The sequence below is a fragment of the Ranitomeya variabilis genome, chromosome 4, assembly GCF_051348905.1.
Source record: "Ranitomeya variabilis isolate aRanVar5 chromosome 4, aRanVar5.hap1, whole genome shotgun sequence".
NCBI lineage: Eukaryota > Metazoa > Chordata > Amphibia > Anura > Dendrobatidae > Ranitomeya > Ranitomeya variabilis.
The window spans coordinates 258,231,333-258,248,271 of NC_135235.1; the positions used below are offsets into that span (position 1 = coordinate 258,231,333).

A 16,939-nucleotide genomic window follows, 5' to 3' on the forward strand; every position below is an offset into this window, starting at 1 on the left:
ATATATAGATAGATAGATAGATAGAGAGAGTTTTTTTTTTGCAGGGTGAATTGTAGTTTTCAATTACATAATTCCTGATCATATAAAGTACTGAGGAAAAAAAAACCTTTAAAAAAAGTCTTTGTTGGGTGCAATACAAATAAGTTTTTATGTTCACTGTTACTGCATTTGTGTGTAATTAGCAATTGTGCGGTTTTTATTATTTGCTAGAACAAATTCAAAGAAGCCGATAGAAAACCAAATCTGTTTATTCCAAGCTGAAAACACCAGTTATATCCACCTGTAAAATACCAATGAAAAAACACAAAATAATACTGAAGACAGAAATACCTGCAGGGTCACCAAGCACAGCATTCCCGATGTAACTCCCTGGAAACCATAATTATACCCCAGATTAGTGATGTCATCGCCAGCTGTGGTGATGATGTCATCGCCAGCTGTGACATCACTTCAGCAGAACGTTCTCTACAGGAAAGTTTTTTTTTTTTTTTTTACCTTTCACCAATGATTTGTAATGGCCACTAGAAAAAGACTTATCACAGCTATAGGAAGAGATAAGAAGACTTTCTCAAGAGTTTAGACTCCAGTCTTGGACCTATAAGCCCCTTTGGTGGCCCCTGGAATCAGAAAATAAAATCTATAGCAGCCCCAGGTTTTCATATTTTTGCCCCTTTTCCACTGGTTGGTGCAAAAGGGGCAAAAAGTGACAAGATTTTGCGTCACCCCAAGACAAAATGTGATCTTTTTTTGTCGCCAGTTTTCTGATGTAAATCCTCCCAAAGTTCATATGAGCTAGAGCAACGTCTCGCCCTCCGAGCCGCTGTGATATGTTGTCTAACCAGGGAGTGTCTCACCCAGCCTTTACACATGATTTATTTTTGTTCTCCCCAGAGACAAATTTTGCGTTTAGGCTCGTGATGCACTTAAGAAAAATAAAAAAAACCTAAGAAAAAGTGCAAATAGTGCGAAATTCTTATTGAGACTGACATAATCAGAGAAGAGGCAGTGGCCATACCGCCATCCTCTCCACCCACGGTGGCCGGGGTATCTCACGATCAGATGGCATCCATTGCAGGGGTAATACAAGGTAACCAGAAGTTTATGGAGAGGCTCATCACGGTCCAAGGACTAATGCACAGACCTTTCTCAGGAGACACAAAGCGTATATGGCACATGCAGTATGAAGAGGCGCATGGAAGCAGAACACATGAAAAACCGTACTCGGATGTGTGAAACACTCAAAAGTTTCCTAAAAGTCATATAAATGCAGATACTGAAAATAGCATGAGGTGGTCAATGCGTTCCTTCGAGGAAAGTATTGGTGCTAAGAGTGCGTCCTATAGGAGTGGCTACCCTTAGTGGCAGTGAATTTTGCAGGAGTTCCAGACATTTTTCAAGTCATCTGCATTTCGTGCTTTATGATTTTTAGGTTACTTTTGAGAGTTTTTAGTAAGTTTCCTGCTGATTTTGTACAATGCTAGGAGCCAATAATCCGCTATGTAAACGTTTCAGGCTACAGGACTTTTCCGGGGACTTTCGGTCCCGTTTATTTGCATGCACTCTTCCTCTAAAGCCTCGCCTGTCTACTAGATTTCTCGTGTTACATTGTGTCATCTATGCTTTCTCTGAATCCTGAACACGGGGATATATATATGAGTCCGTTACATTATATTACACCTTCTTATTTCTCCATCTGACCAGGAGACCTGTGAGACGGTTCTGCCCCGCAGCGACCCGACAGACATGATTTAAGGAGATGAGCTGCAGTGTGCGGTCACAGGACACAGCACTTTGGGGGGCTCTGTCTCTGTGCGGGCTTCTGGGCACCCCCTCTTCATGGACTCTGCTTTGTGTTTGTTTTGCTGCGATGCACTTGACAAGGCGTTCATGTAGTGCACTTTCTCGTAGCGCTTCGTTAGCTCTTCTTCGCAATCATGCTGCAGTCGCCGCACGCGTTTTGTATCCCAGTTTAAGTCCGCAGACAATGCATCAAGATTCTGTTTCTGTACATCCTGGAAACATGGAGGCAAAATTACAGATATTATATTGACAGAAGGAATTTTACACAGTGCAGGAATAGCTCCAGTCTGTCAAGTAACTGCGCGCTCCAATAAATGACAACTACAACTCTCAGCATGGCAGGGTAACATAATACAATAGAGCCACAATCGCGGATCCCACCCAATTTCTGAATGGCAGATAAGCCGCTGTACATCTCAATTCCTAAATGTACTATTCAACTTTTGTTTATCCCTCAAATGAGTTGTTACATAATTAAGAGGGATATTCCCATCTTATAAAGTGATGGCATTACTCAAAGATATGCAGTCGCTATATGATCGATCGAGGTTCAATTCTGAGACCCCACTGATCCGAAGCAAAAAGGCAGAGCCGAAACATCACAGCTACATACATTACTGGGTACTACAGCTCAGCTCCCAATCACTTCAATAGGCTCTGAGCTGAAGAACGGCAATATATGCAGCCGTTATGTTCCTGCTACGATGTACCGTGTACATCCAGCCGCCGTGGAACCTGCAAACAGCTGATCAGTGAGGGTGGTGGGTGCTGGACCTCTTTCATTCAGATACTGATGACCAGGCATTAATATCCTGGACAAACCCTTTTAGGAGCTACCAACATAACGCCCCCTGATAAAGCAAGGGTGAAACGTACGTTGGGGCACCAGGACCACATACCACACCAGTCTACTGGATATGCAAGTTATGTTTCTGTTATTTCCTTGCACATAAAGCGCACCATACCATCTGTTTAGACATGCCAGAATCTTGCACTATGTAGTATATATATTTTTGCCATTAAGGCTTTTGGGCATCTTCAAATAATAGATTTCAATTTGACGATTTAATCCTAATAATATTAGGTATAACTATGGAAATATATTGTGTGGTTTATAAATATTAGAGATTATAAGCACAGACTGGCTCTTTTGGTGATGATCCCTTTCAGGCGGTCTGGTGATGGCACCTGATGACGCGGGTTCCGTACTCACTTCCAGCTGCTGATTGGATAAGCTGAGTTGTGGCGCCGTCTTCTCCCTCAGTACATTGATCACGTGGCTCGGGAGCTGGGTCTTCGGTTCTTCCAGTGCAGGTGCCTTGGAATCAGTGTCATCCACATTGGATTTCTCTGGGAGAAAAATTATAGTTACTTACCGATAACGGTATTTCTCTGATCCCATGATGGCACCACGGAGAGAGGGGTCCGCCCCCAGGGACAGGAAACCTACAGGTGAAAGGGCGTACCTCTCTCCCACATCAGTTGGTTTACAGAGCCTTTATACAGAACTTCAGCTGCAACTTAATATTTATACAAATTAAGCTTAACAATTTTAACTTAACAGAGGCACCGTGACTAAGCTAACTATTAATACATAATAATGTGCACACCTGTGTGTGAAAAGGGAGGGAATATACGGGTGCCATCATGGGATCAGAGAAATACCGTTATCGGTAAGTAACTATAATTTTCTCTATCCCCATGATGGCACCACGGAGAGATTTGCATAGATTGTAACTCTTAGGGAGGGACCACTGCCTCTAGAACCCTTCGCCCAAAGGTGAGATCAGAGGAGGTCAAGTCTAAGCGGTAGTGTTTGAAAAATGTAGACTGGGAAGACCAAGTGGCCGCTCTACATATCTGTTGTATCGAAGCACCAACTCTCTCCGCCCAGGATGATGCCACTGCTCTGGTTGAGTGAGCTTTTATATTCTCCGGGATGGCCGTCCCGCTGGATGAGTAGGATAGGGCGATGGCATCTCTTATCCACCTCGCTAACGTGGCTTTCGATGCTTTTTGTCCCTTCCGTGGACCCTGGAAGCAGACAAACAGAGCCCTATCCTTCCTGCACTCCCTAGTGGCTGACAAATATCGGACTAGGCACCTTTTTACGTCAAGGGTATGCAGTGTTTTCTCTCCCTCGTTTTTGGGGTTGGGACAAAATGAGGGCAGAGAGATCTCTTGTGTCCTATGTAATTGTGACGCGATTTTAGGGAGGTAAGCCGGGTCAGTTTTTAGAATGACTCTATCGTCGAGAATTTGAGTAAAGGGAGGACACGCGGATAATGCTTGTATGTCGCTGACACGACGGGCCGATGTTAGGGCCACTAGGAGTGTGGTTTTTAGCGATAGAATCTTTAGGGGTGCGTCTGCCAGGGGTTCAAAGGGAGGTCTGGTTAGTGCGTTTAACACAAGGTTTAGGTCCCATGGAGGGGCATTATGAAGAGGGATAGGCCTTGATCTACCCGAGGCTTTAATGAATCTCATGATCCATCGGTTTCTGGCTAAATCATGATTATACAACGCTCCCAAGGCTGCTACCTGAACCTTCAGAGTACTCGTAGCTAAACCTTTTTCCAATACCTTCTGCAGGAATTCAAGGATTTTCCCTATTGGGATTTCCCCCGATGGATCTGCATCCGATACCGACATAAATTTTTTCCACACTTTCCCGTATATTCTGGTGGTTACGAGTTTCCTACTCTGTAATAGTGTGGACACTAGATTGGGTGAGAAACCTTTATCACTTAATAGCCTCCTTTCAAAAGCCAAGCTGTCATGTGTAGGCTTTTTACACTGGGGTGAAACACTGGGCCCTGGGATAACAGATTCTGAGTGTCCGGTAGAACCCACGGGCTTTCTATGGACATCTTTCTTAGCCAAGAAAACCATATTCTGCGAGGCCAGAACGGAGCTTACTATCACTGTTGCTCCCTCCTCCCGGATTTTCCTCAGAACTAGGGGAATGAGGGATATTGGCGGGAACGCGTAGGCGAGGCGATAGTTCCAGGGGATTGTAAGGGCATCCAGAGCTACTGGGCCCCCCCCGGGGATCGATTGAGCAGAACATTTTTACTTTCCGGTTTTGACTGTCCGCGAATAGGTCCATTTCTGGCTCTCCCCAACGTTTTACTATCTGGTTGAACACCGATTGTTTTAGCTCCCACTCCCCCTGTTTTAAGCGAGTCCTGCTGAGGAAGTCTGCGGTTTGGTTTTCCGAACCTTTTATGTAGAGAGCTGTTAGGGACTTCAGATTGTGCTCTGCTATGTGAAAGATGGATTGAGTTTCCTCCATCAGTGCTTGCGACCTGGTACCCCCTTGGTGGTTTAGATATGCTACCGCCACCTGGTTGTCTGAGAAGATTTTTACGTGGTGGGAGCGAAGGAGTTTTAAAAAGTGTGTCAGGGCGAGCTTTACCGCTAACAGTTCTTTCATGTTTGATGAGGTTAGCTCTTGATTTTTGCTCCAATTCCCTTGTGCCATTTGACCGTCTATATGTGCTCCCCACCCCCAGGGGCTTGCATCCGTCGTTAGGACTTTCTCCGTCGGTAGTGCCCAAGGGACCCGCTTGGTAAAATTTACTGGGTCCGCCCACCATTCTAGGGAGTGTATCGTAGTTGATGATATACTTAATTTCCCGTCTAAATTTCCGCCCAGATATAGGCTTGAATTTAAAGTCTCCCATTGCAAGTCCCGGGTATGATACTGTGCCCACTGTACGGCCGGGATGCAAGCTGTCATGGAGCCCAGCAGGGACATAGCTTTTCTGAGAGTGGTGACTGGGGATGTCGACAACTGCAACACAGCCTGTGTCATTTTTTGAATCTTCCCCTGAGGAAGATAGCACATTTGTGTGGTTGAGTCCAGGACTATCCCTAAGTACTCCTGTACCTGAGAAGGGACTACTCTGGATTTGGAAAGGTTTAGTAGCCAACCTAGACTCGACAGAGAAGTCATGACCAAATCCAACTGTTTGCAGTGATGGAATGATGTCCCTGCTACCAGGAGGTCGTCCAGATAGGGAACTATCAGGATATTCTGTTCCCGTATGTGAGCCATCACTTCTGACATTATTTTCGTGAATACCCGGGGTGCAATGGCTAACCCAAAGGGGAGGGCTCGAAATTGATAGTGTTTCACTTCCCCCTGGATATTCACTGCTAGTCTGAGATACTTTTGATGATCCCTGTGGATCGGCACATGGTAATATGCATCTCGTAAATCTAGAACAGTCATGAAACACAAGGGAAAGAGTATTTTCACGCAAGATTTTATTGTCTCCATTTTGAAGTGTGGGATTTCGAGGAAACTCTTTAATTTTTTGAGATTTATGATCGTCCTGTACGATCCGTCTGGCTTCCTCCGGAGGAAGAGGGGGGAGTAGAAGCCCATGCCTCTTTCCTGGTGTGGGACTTCCTGTAAGACTCCCTTCTGGATTAAGTTTAAAATTTCTTCCTGGAGAGCTGACTGTTCTTGTGATTGTCTCTGTGGTGTTACCATAAAGGAGTTGTTGGGGTAAACACGGAATTTTAGCTTGAGCCCTTCTCGTATTATGCCTAATATCCAGGGACTGTTTGAAATGTTTTCCCAGGCAGGAAGAAAACCGGCTAGTCTCCCACCGACCCGGGGGATACCTTCATTGAGTTTTCTTATTATCGGGAGTGGTTTTGTTGAACAAAAACCCTCTGTTCTTGTTTCTCTTGTCTTCCCATGCCTCTTTGTTCCCTTTCGGAGGTTTCCTCCGCATGAACTTTCTGTTCCGAAAGGGACGCCTATAAGACTGGTTGGGGAATCCGGGGAAAGATTTTTTCTTATCCCCGGCTTTGTCGAGGATATCGTCTAGCGTTGAACCGAACAAGAATTCGCCTTGGCAAGGTATTGAGCATAGTCTCGTTTTCGTTTGCAGATCCCCTGGCCAGCATTTTAGCCACAGGGCACGTCTTGCGGCGTTTGAGAAGGCGGCTGACCTGGCTGCTAGTCTAACTGAATCTACGGATGCGTCAGCCAAAAAGGCTGCTGCACCTTTCATTACAGACACCGATTTTTGAATTGTCTCTCTTGAGACTTTCCCCTTTAATTGAGAATCCAAATGCTCGAGCCACACCATTAGGGCGCGGGCCGTGCAGGTGGCCGCGATGGCTGGTTTTAGTCCACCCCCTGCAGCTTCCCAGGAGTTTTTAAAGAAAGTCTCGGCTTTTTTGTCCATTGGGTCTTTTAAGGTACCCATGTCCTCAAAGGGCAGGGCAAACTTTTTAGAGGCCTTTGCTATGGCCACATCTAATTTTGGTGCCTTACTCCAGGATGAGCAGGCTGGGTCGTCGAAAGGGTACTTCCTTTTGGGAGTCAGGAGAGCTTTTTTGTCTGGCTTTTTCCACTCTCTTTATTAGAGAGTGAATTTTCTCGTTTATTGGGAATGCTCTTCTTTTCTTTTGTTCCAGACCGCTGAACATTATGTCCTGCGCTGTTCTTTTAGGCCGTTCATCTACCAGCCCCATTGTTGTTCTGACGGCTTTCACTAAGGCGTCTGTCTCCTCGATAGGGAAGCAACTGCGCCCCCCCTCTGAGGATACTGAAGAGGTGTCAGAGGCTGATGAACCATTTGAGTCAGATAGCTCGCTTTCTGACTAGTCTACACTAGATTCAGGGAACCCATGACTTGCTTTGTGTTTTTTCTTTGTGGTTTTAATGCTTTTAAGGGCACTCTCCACTTGACTTTTTATTAATGCCTTAAGATCTGAGGCAAATGCTGGGGTTTCCTCCTGAATCGTCTTTTTTATGCAACTGCTGCACAGTCTCTTCTCCCAGGAGGAAGGCAGCTCCTCTGAACATATAGCACAAACTCTGTGTTTTGTTTTGCCTGTACATTTCCTTCCCTAGGAAAAAAGAGTAACCCCGTATTAAATTCAGCGCTTTCACGTAGATCACTCACCCCCTGTGGATCAGAGATACCGTCTCAGGCCTGGGGACTGTGTCCGCTGGATTCGTCACCGGCCGTGTGGTCTTTGCAGAACCCCGGCTGCGTTGTGACTCTGAGCGTCCGCTGCTGCTGTGCTGTAAGGAGGAAGAGTTCCCCTTGCGCTGATGCTGGCGCCGCTGCACCTGCGCTTGCTCAGGGGATAGCTGGACGATTTCCTGCACATCCTGCTGCTCGTTCTCACTCATAGTGGCCTCCGCACTGTTTGGTGTACAGGGGATTTGAATTTGCCACACTTTCTCGCTTGCTGAGCGTTCTTTTAATAGGTTGTGCCGGCGACACGCGCATGCGCCCGCCTGACTTCTGGTTTTCCTGGATCGCCGGCCCCACATGGGGGAAGATATGAACTGGGACGCCTGTGCGCGCGCGCTAGCGTTCCATTTGTCAGCGCCTGCCCTGGTCCGAGCGGTAATGGCGTCGGTGTCTCCGCAGTCCCACGGCATCCAGACACTTACTCCCAGATCTGGGGCTTATGGAAAGGCAGCCGCCGCTGCTTCCATGCTGTGGTATAGGGCTCTTTTGGTGACCGCCGCCACCTGCTCCTTTCTACCCCCTTTTTTTTTTTTTTTTTTTTTTTGTGGGGAAGGCAGACTTGATCCTTTCACTGCCTCCCCCCCCACTCACCCATGAGGCCCGCCGACCCCTGTGGTGGTGCTTCAGGGAAAGGAGAAAAGGGGGAGAGAAAACCGCTCGATCCAGCCGTGACAGGGCGCCCCCTATCAAGAATTGACTGGACCAGCCCCTGGAATCCCACGAAGAATCCTTCAGGTACGTGCTGTAGGTTCCCCGTCAGGGACAGGAAACCAACTGATGTGGGAGAGAGGTACGCCCTTTTTCACCTGTAGGTTTCCTGTCCCTGGGGGCGGACCCCTCTCTCCCTGGTGCCATCATGGGGATAGAGAAAATAGAACATTTATCAATATAGTTTGATATGAACGAATTGTAAAAACCCAAATGTTTGGTTCCTTTAGATCGCTGCCTGTACCCGAACCTTTATTCACAGCCTTTAAATAGAGCTGCAGCAGTTCCTTAGACTCCCGCTCTTCTGCCCTGCGGTCCAGCAGGTTCTGCAGAGTATCCTGCAGCATCGCCGCCTGCCTGTCTGGGATTGCCATCTCCTTACAAAGCTCCTCAGTCTGAACGTCGATAAGAGCCTGAAAGAGAAAGATCTGACGTTAGATTTCTGGCTGCCGGCGACCACCACTAGGGGGAGCATAATTAATGCATTGGATCCATAGGTGCCGAGACCCCCCTAAGTGGTAGCACCAGGATTATTTAAAGCCTCTGCATACGGGGTTGCAAATTATTTGCACTGAAAAAAAATAAGCAAATAATTTGCAGCCGTGTGCAGATGCAAATTATTTGCTTATTTTTGCAGTGCACTTGCAAAAAATATTCTGCATGGGTGACATGTGGAACTGATGCAGACTTTATCTATGCATTGCAAGGGTGACGTCTGCATCAAGCAATAAACACTCAGTGTTGTGGCCCCGAATGATTCAGTTTCCTGCGATGCAGCCGAGTACTGGGAGTACAACCCCCACTGCTCTCAGACTAGTTACTGATCATTCCTGAACACCTCTCTGCTCTTGGAAATAGAGGACACTTATGGCCACACGGGATTACATAATGAACAGGATTACACGGGATTACAAAATGAACAAACAGCCACAATTACAATACAGAGAAACGTATCAGACTGAGAGGGAAACAACAAATGTGACAACAGTTAGCAATGCTGTTTGATGTGACGGAGGAGTCAGAAGAATCTTACCTGGTAGTCAGAGTCTGAAAGCAGAACGATGGTGGCCAGGTTTTGTTTCAGTTGCGCCGCCAATAATTTCCACTGCGGACGCTCAATACTACTGTCCACATCATCCAACTCTTCTGACTCCTGAGCCATCCACATGGTGCCGCCATCTAAGAGAAAGAATTGGCTTAATGGGTGCTCGGTGCCCCTCACAAGAGACTGCGGCGCTAATCAGAGGCACCGATCACACACAGAACTGCTGCGCTAATGAGAGGCACTGATCACACACAGAACTGCTGGATTCTGATACATTTATTTTTCATTGGTATTTTGCTGGAAACTACATCATCTACTGAAACACTCCATGCCACTACATCTGTGACTTGCAAACTAGTTTTTTTCTTTTAGAAAAAAAGCACTTTAATTTTTTATTTTATCAGTGGGGGTCCAACCTGTGAGACTCCCACCAATCCTGAGAGTGCAAACACAACTGCTCCTCTGGTATTCCCTAGCAGTGTGAATAGTGACACCTTGTCCTTACTAATATAATTTGTTTTTACCACTTCATCATTTTCAAGATTCCTTCTTGTTGTCAGTGAATGAATGCTCACAGATGAAGGTTCGTCACTATTGTATCCAATCTACAGAATGATTTGCAGCCTAAATCCAGGAGCAGCAATCACTCCTTTCCTCTTCATAGTTTCTGGCAAGTAACATGTATCAGTCAGGAATGGTGGATCTCTTCTCAGGATACTTTTGTATTACATAGTTACATTGGTTGAAAAAAAATACCAAGTCCAACCTTTCTCCACCAATTATACATTATGTCACTAATTTAGCTACGGTATAACCCGCAGTATTATTTGTACTGAAGAAATCTCCCAGCTCTTGTTTAGAAGCTGTTATAGTGTCGGCCATTACTACCTCCTGTGGTCGGCATGCCACATGACTGCTCTAACTGTACAGAACCCTTTCCTATTTACTCTGCCCCCTGGTCCTTAGTATGGTCTTTGGAAGTTATAAGTCATGTGCCATCCTTTGCACTGACCACACATAAATTTATACATATAAATGAGATCTCCTCTGAGACATCTTTTTTCTAAGCTAAATAAGCCCAACGTTTCCAACCTTTCCTCATACGAGCGGCCTCCATCCCTTGTAATAATCTAGTTGCCGCTTTTGCGCCGACTCTAACTTCCGAATATCCTTTTTTAAACGTGGAGCCCAAACTGGATCCCATATTTTAGATATTGCCTCACAAGTGATTTACAAAAGGGTAAAAAGTGTTAGGCCAGTGCTGGTATAACTAGAATAGCCACTGAGCCATGAAAGATCTTGAAGATGTTGAGAAACTTTATTTTGCCGTGCTGGCCACTGCCCGGCAGTAAGTCCGGTCTAATAGAGTAGGTTTTTCTATGACAGCGCCCTGTAGGGTACACCCTGCCCGCAGCGCGCCGGCCAGACTCCCTCCCCGCAGCGCGACTGCCAGACTGCCTCCACGCAGCGCGACGGCCAGACTGCCTCCACGCAGCGCGACGGCCAGACTGCCTCCACGCAGCGCGACGGCCAGACTGCCTCCACGCAGCGCGACGGCCAGACTGCCTCCACGCAGCGCGACGGCCAGACTGCCTCCACGCAGCGCGACGGCCAGACTCCCTTCTTGCTTGGGGGGCAGTGGCAGCACTTCAGAGAGTTTTTACAGGGTAAAACAACAAAATTACGTAACAGTTTGGATACACACCTTTTATAACATGATCCATGAGTATATTACTCTGCGCTCCGCGAGGACCCCGCTTCTCCATGCACAGCCCTCTCCTCACCACTACAGATCACTTTTGCCTCCTGAAACCCTCTGTGCTGCTGCTCCCTCTACATCAGAATATTATTGACATCGCCATGCGCCTCCTGTCTCGCGCTGCACCTTCCATGGGGGGGATGGCGGCTTTATAGCGCCCACCACCTACCTATCTGGCATGGCGACCATTTCTGGTTTCCGGTGAGCAGAACGAACTCTGTATTCTCAGGTAAGCAGAGGAAGTAGTCCTGATCCTCCACAATAGTCCCATCCTCCGCCAGGACCAGAGTGACCGAGGCCTTTGGGTCCACGTTCAGCTGCTTCACGGCTAATAAAGACACAGGCGGGGATCAATGCAAAATATATACAGATTGCAAGTTAACAATAGAGCCCCTTTAAATGTAATCTCCCCAAACTGCTGCAAAACTATCATTCTCACCTGGCAGGGCATGCTGGGAGTTGTAGTTGTGCAGCAGCTAAAGGGGCTGATAACAGGGAGTAGTAGAACACAAGCAACATCAAAAATAAACACTTTAGGATAGGATGTGTGCCCCTTTAAGAAGGGACCAGTGTTGCTGGGACCTGTAGTTCTCCGGCAGAGGCCGCACTCACCTTTCTTACTTAGCTCTTTCAGGGAGGAGGCCGCGACCCCGTACTTATCTTTTGCCCCCTTCACTCTGACCAAGAAGCGCTTCATACCTGCACAGCCGCCTCACAAAGGAACCCGCCCCCTGCTGGCAGCCACTTCCGCATTCCCGGACGCAAGGCACGACGGGAGTGGTAGTTCTAAGGAGTCGTTAACCCATTCACTGACAAACAAATTAGACTTGTAGAATGAGAGTGTTTGTGCATTTTTCTATTGTCCTGGGGAGAACTTCAAGTCACAGCAAGTAATTAAAGCGAAAACAATCATCAGCAGTAATCACAGTCCGAAGTATAAAGTGCGAGACTGGATAAGGAGACTCGAGGATCGACTATCGGGCCTGGCTGAGCGCGGCCGGGTGATGGTGTGCGCTCTGCGCTCGGCTGCTCGGGGCTGGGAAAATGGCCTCCTCGGATCAGGCTGAGCCTCCTGTGCAGGTGAGCGCGGGGTCTGTCCTGAGGGGGCGGTCACCGGGCCGGGGGTCCTGTCACTGCTGCCCCCGGGGAGGTGGATGAAGGCCGGCACCTGTCACCCCCGTATAACGTTCCTGAGCCCCCTCCCCGGTTATATCACCCCCTGTATAATGTGCCCCTGGGCCCCCTCCCCGGTTATATCACCCCTGTATAATGTGCCCCTGAGCCCCCTCCCCGGTTATATCACCCCCTGTGTAATGTGCCCCTGGGCCCCCTCCCCGGTTATATCACCCCTGTATAATGTGCCCCTGAGCCCCCTCCCCGGTTATATTCCCCCCTGTATAATGTGCCCCTGGGCCCCCTTCTCGGTTATATCACCCCTGTATAATGTGCCCCTGAGCCCCCTCCCCGGTTATATCACCCCCTGTATAATGTGCCCCTGAGCCCCCTCCCCGGTTATATCACCCCCTGTGTAATGTGCCCCTGAGCCCCCTCCCCGGTTATATCACCCCCTGTGTAATGTGCCCCTGGGCCCCCTCCTCGGTCATATCACCCCGTGTAATGTGCCCCTGAGCCCCCTCCCCGGTTATATCACCCCCTGTGTAATGTGCCCCTGGGCCCCCTCCCTGGTTATATTCCCCCCTGTATAATGTGCCCCTGAGCCCCCTTCTCGGTTATATCACCCCCTGTGTAATGTGCCCCTGGGCCCCCTCCCCGGTTATATTCCCCCCTGTATAATGTGCCCCTGAGCCCCCTTCTCGGTTATATCACCCCCTGTGTAATGTGCCCCTGGGCCCCCTCCTGTTATATCACCCCCTGTTTAATGTGCCCCTGGGCCCCCTTCTCGGTTATATCACCCCCTGTATAATGTGCCCCTGAGCCCCCTCCCCGGTTATATCACCCCCTGTGTAATGTGCCCCTGGGCCCCCTCCTCGGTTATATCACCCCCTGTGTAATGTGCCCCTGAGCCCCCTCCCCGGTTATATCACCCCCTGTGTAATGTGCCCCTGAGCCCCCTCCCCGGTTATATCACCCCCTGTGTAATGTGCCCCTGGGCCCCCTCCCCGGTTATATCACCCCCTGTGTAATGTGCCCCTGGGCCCCCTCCCCGGTTATATCACCCCTGTATAATGTGCCCCTGAGCCCCCTCCCCGGTTATATTCCCCCCTGTATAATGTGCCCCTGGGCCCCCTCCTCGGTTATATCACCCCCTCTATAATGTGCCCCTGAGCCCCCTTCTCGGTCATATCACCCCCTGTGTAATGTGCCCCTGAGCCCCCTTCTCGTTATATCACCCCCTGTGTAATGTGCCCCTGAGCCCCCTTCTCGTTATATCACCCCCTGTGTAATGTGCCCCTGAGCCCCCTCCCCGGTTATATCACCCACTGTGTAATGTGCCCCTGGGCCCCCTCCTCGGTTATATCACCCCCTGTGTAATGTGCCCCTGGGCCCCCTCCTCGGTTATATCACCCCCTGTGTAATGTGCCCCTGAGCCCCCTCCCCAGTTATATCACCCCCTGTGTAATGTGCCCCTGGGCCCCCTCCTCGGTTATATCACCCCCTCTATAATGTGCCCCTGAGCCCCCTTCTCGGTCATATCACCCCCTGTGTAATGTGCCCCTGAGCCCCCTTCTCGGTTATATCACCCCTGTATAATGTGCCCCTGAGCCCCCTTCTCGTTATATCACCCCCTGTGTAATGTGCCCCTGAGCCCCCTTCTCGGTTATATCACCCCTGTATAATGTGCCCCTGAGCCCCCTCCCCGGTTATATCACCCCCTGTGTAATGTGCCCCTGGGCCCCCTCCTCGGTTATATCACCCCCTGTGTAATGTGCCCCTGAGCCCCCTCCCCGGTTATATCACCCCCTGTGTAATGTGCCCCTGGGCCCCCTCCTCGGTTATATCACCCCCTCTATAATGTGCCCCTGAGCCCCCTTCTCGGTCATATCACCCCCTGTGTAATGTGCCCCCTTCTCGTTATATCACCCTCTGTGTAATGTGCCCCTGAGCCCCCTCCCCGGTTATATCACCCCCTGTGTAATGTGCCCCTGGGCCCCCTCCTCGGTTATATCACCCCCTGTATAATGTGCCCCTGGGCCCCCTCCTCGGTTATATCACCTCCTGTGTAATGTGCCCCTGGGCCCCCTCCTCAGTTATATCACCCCCTGTGTAATGTGCCCCTGAGCCCCCTCCCCGGTTATATCACCCCCTGTGTAATGTGCCCCTGGGCCCCCTCCTCGGTTATATCACCCCCTCTATAATGTGCCCCTGAGCCCCCTTCTCGGTTATATCACCCCCTGTGTAATGTGCCCCTGGGCCCCCTCCCCGGTTATATCACCCCCTCTATAATGTGCCCCTGAGCCCCCTTCTCGGTTATATCACCCCCTGTATAATGTGCCCCTGAGCCCCCTCCCCGGTTATATCACCCCCTGTGTAATGTGCCCCTGGGCCCCCTCCCCGGTTATATTCCCCCCTGTATAATGTGCCCCTGAGCCCCCTCCCCGGTTATATCACCCCCTGTGTAATGTGCCCCTGAGCCCCCTCCTCGGTTATATCACCCCCTCTGTAATGTGCCCCTGGGCCCCCTCCTCGGTTATATCACCCCCTCTATAATGTGCCCCTGAGCCCCCTTCTCGGTCATATCACCCCCTGTGTAATGTGCCCCTGAGCCCCCTTCTCGGTTATATCACTTCTGTATAATGTGCCCCTGAGCCCCCTTCTCGGTTATATCACCCCCTGTGTAATGTGCCCCTGAGCCCCCTCCCCGGTTATATCACCCCCTGTGTAATGTGCCCCTGGGCCCCCTCCTCGGTTATATCACCCCCTGTATAATGTGCCCCTGGGCCCCCTCCTCGGTTATATCACCCCCTGTGTAATGTGCCCCTGGGCCCCCTCCTCGGTTATATCACCCCCTGTGTAATGTGCCCCTGGGCCCCCTCCTCGGTTATATCACCCCCTGTGTAATGTGCCCCTGGGCCCCCTCCTCGGTTATATCACCCCCTGTGTAATGTGCCCCTGAGCCCCCTCCCTGGTTATATCACCCCCTGTGTAATGTGCCCCTGGGCCCCCTCCTCGGTTATATCACCCCCTCTATAATGTGCCCCTGAGCCCCCTTCTCGGTTATATCACCCCCTGTATAATGTGCCCCTGAGCCCCCTCCCCGGTTATATCACCCCCTGTGTAATGTGCCCCTGGGCCCCCTCCCCGGTTATATCACCCACTCTATAATGTGCCCCTGAGCCCCCTTCTCGGTTATATCACCCCCTGTATAATGTGCCCCTGAGCCCCCTCCCCGGTTATATCACCCCCTGTGTAATGTGCCCCTGGGCCCCCTCCCCGGTTATATTCCCCCCTGTATAATGTGCCCCTGAGCCCCCTCCCCGGTTATATCACCCCCTGTATAATGTGCCCCTGAGCCCCCTCCCCGGTTATATCACCCCCTGTGTAATGTGCCCCTGAGCCCCCTCCTCGGTTATATCACCCCCTCTGTAATGTGCCCCTGGGCCCCCTCCTCGGTTATATCACCCCCTCTATAATGTGCCCCTGAGCCCCCTTCTCGGTCATATCACCCCCTGTGTAATGTGCCCCTGAGCCCCCTTCTCGGTTATATCACCCCTGTATAATGTGCCCCTGAGCCCCCTTCTCGGTTATATCACCCCGTGTGTAATGTGCCCCTGAGCCCCCTCCCCGGTTATATCACCCCCTGTGTAATGTGCCCCTGGGCCCCCTCCTCGGTTATATCACCCCCTGTATAATGTGCCCCTGGGCCCCCTCCTCGGTTATATCACCCCCTGTGTAATGTGCCCCTGGGCCCCCTCCTCGGTTATATCACCCCCTGTGTAATGTGCCCCTGGGCCCCCTCCTCGGTTATATCACCCCCTCTATAATGTGCCCCTGAGCCCCCTTCTCGGTTATATCGCCCCCTGTGTAATGTGCCCCTGAGCCCCCTTCTCGGTTATATCACCCCCTGTGTAATGTGCCCCTGAGCCCCCTTCTCGGTTATATCACCCCCTGTGTAATGTGCCCCTGAGCCCCCTTCCCGGTTATATTCCCCCCTGTGTAATGTGCCCCTGAGCCCCCTCCTCGGGTATATTCCCCCCTGTGTAATGTGCCCCTGGGCCCCCTTCTCGGTTATATCACCCCCTGTGTAATGTGCCCCTGGGCCCCCTCCTCGGTTATATCACCCCTTGTGTAATGTGCCCCTGGGCCCCCTCCTCGGTTATATCACCCCTTGTTTAATGTGCCCCTGGGCCCCCTCCTCGGTTATATCACCCCTTGTGTAATGTGCCCCTGGGCCCCCTCCTCGGTTATATCACCCCTTGTTTAATGTGCCCCTGGGCCCCCTCCTCGGTTATATCACCCCTTGTGTAATGTGCCCCTGGGCCCCCTCCTCGGTTATATCACCCCCTGTGTAATGTGCTCCTGAGCCCCCTCCACGGTTATATCACCCCCTGTGTAATGTGCCCCTTGGCCCCCTTCTCAGTTATATCACCTCCTGTGTAATGTGCCTCTGAGCCCCCTCCTCGGTTATATTCCCCCCTATAATGAGCCCTTCCTTGGTTT

General features: G+C 50.3%; 2 protein-coding genes across 3 annotated transcripts in view; one reads left to right on the plus strand and one right to left on the minus strand.

The window, feature by feature from the left end:
- Nucleotides 1-232: 232 nt before the first annotated feature.
- Nucleotides 233-12,170, minus strand: DFFA (DNA fragmentation factor subunit alpha). 2 transcript variants are annotated; one of them, XM_077249663.1, is made up of 6 exons: nucleotides 11,933-12,170; nucleotides 11,490-11,648; nucleotides 9,550-9,695; nucleotides 8,767-8,929; nucleotides 3,014-3,150; nucleotides 233-2,012 (listed from the first exon to the last, which is right to left on the minus strand). In XM_077249663.1, exons 1-6 carry the CDS (start codon nucleotides 12,015-12,017, stop codon nucleotides 1,749-1,751), a joined length of 954 nt encoding a protein of 317 aa, XP_077105778.1. In that variant the 5' UTR covers nucleotides 12,018-12,170; the 3' UTR covers nucleotides 233-1,748. The 2 variants fall into 2 exon arrangements, with proteins under 2 accessions (XP_077105778.1, XP_077105777.1); XM_077249662.1 differs by having other exon boundaries at nucleotides 8,761-8,929; nucleotides 11,933-12,090.
- PEX14 (peroxisomal biogenesis factor 14) overlaps nucleotides 12,129-16,939 on the plus strand; it is a 92,821-nt gene continuing 88,010 nt past the window's right edge. Inside the window, exon 1 of the mRNA XM_077249661.1 lies at nucleotides 12,129-12,400. Within this exon, the coding sequence (XP_077105776.1) occupies nucleotides 12,365-12,400 (36 nt within the window). The 5' untranslated portion in view covers nucleotides 12,129-12,364. The remainder of the gene's footprint in view (nucleotides 12,401-16,939) is intronic.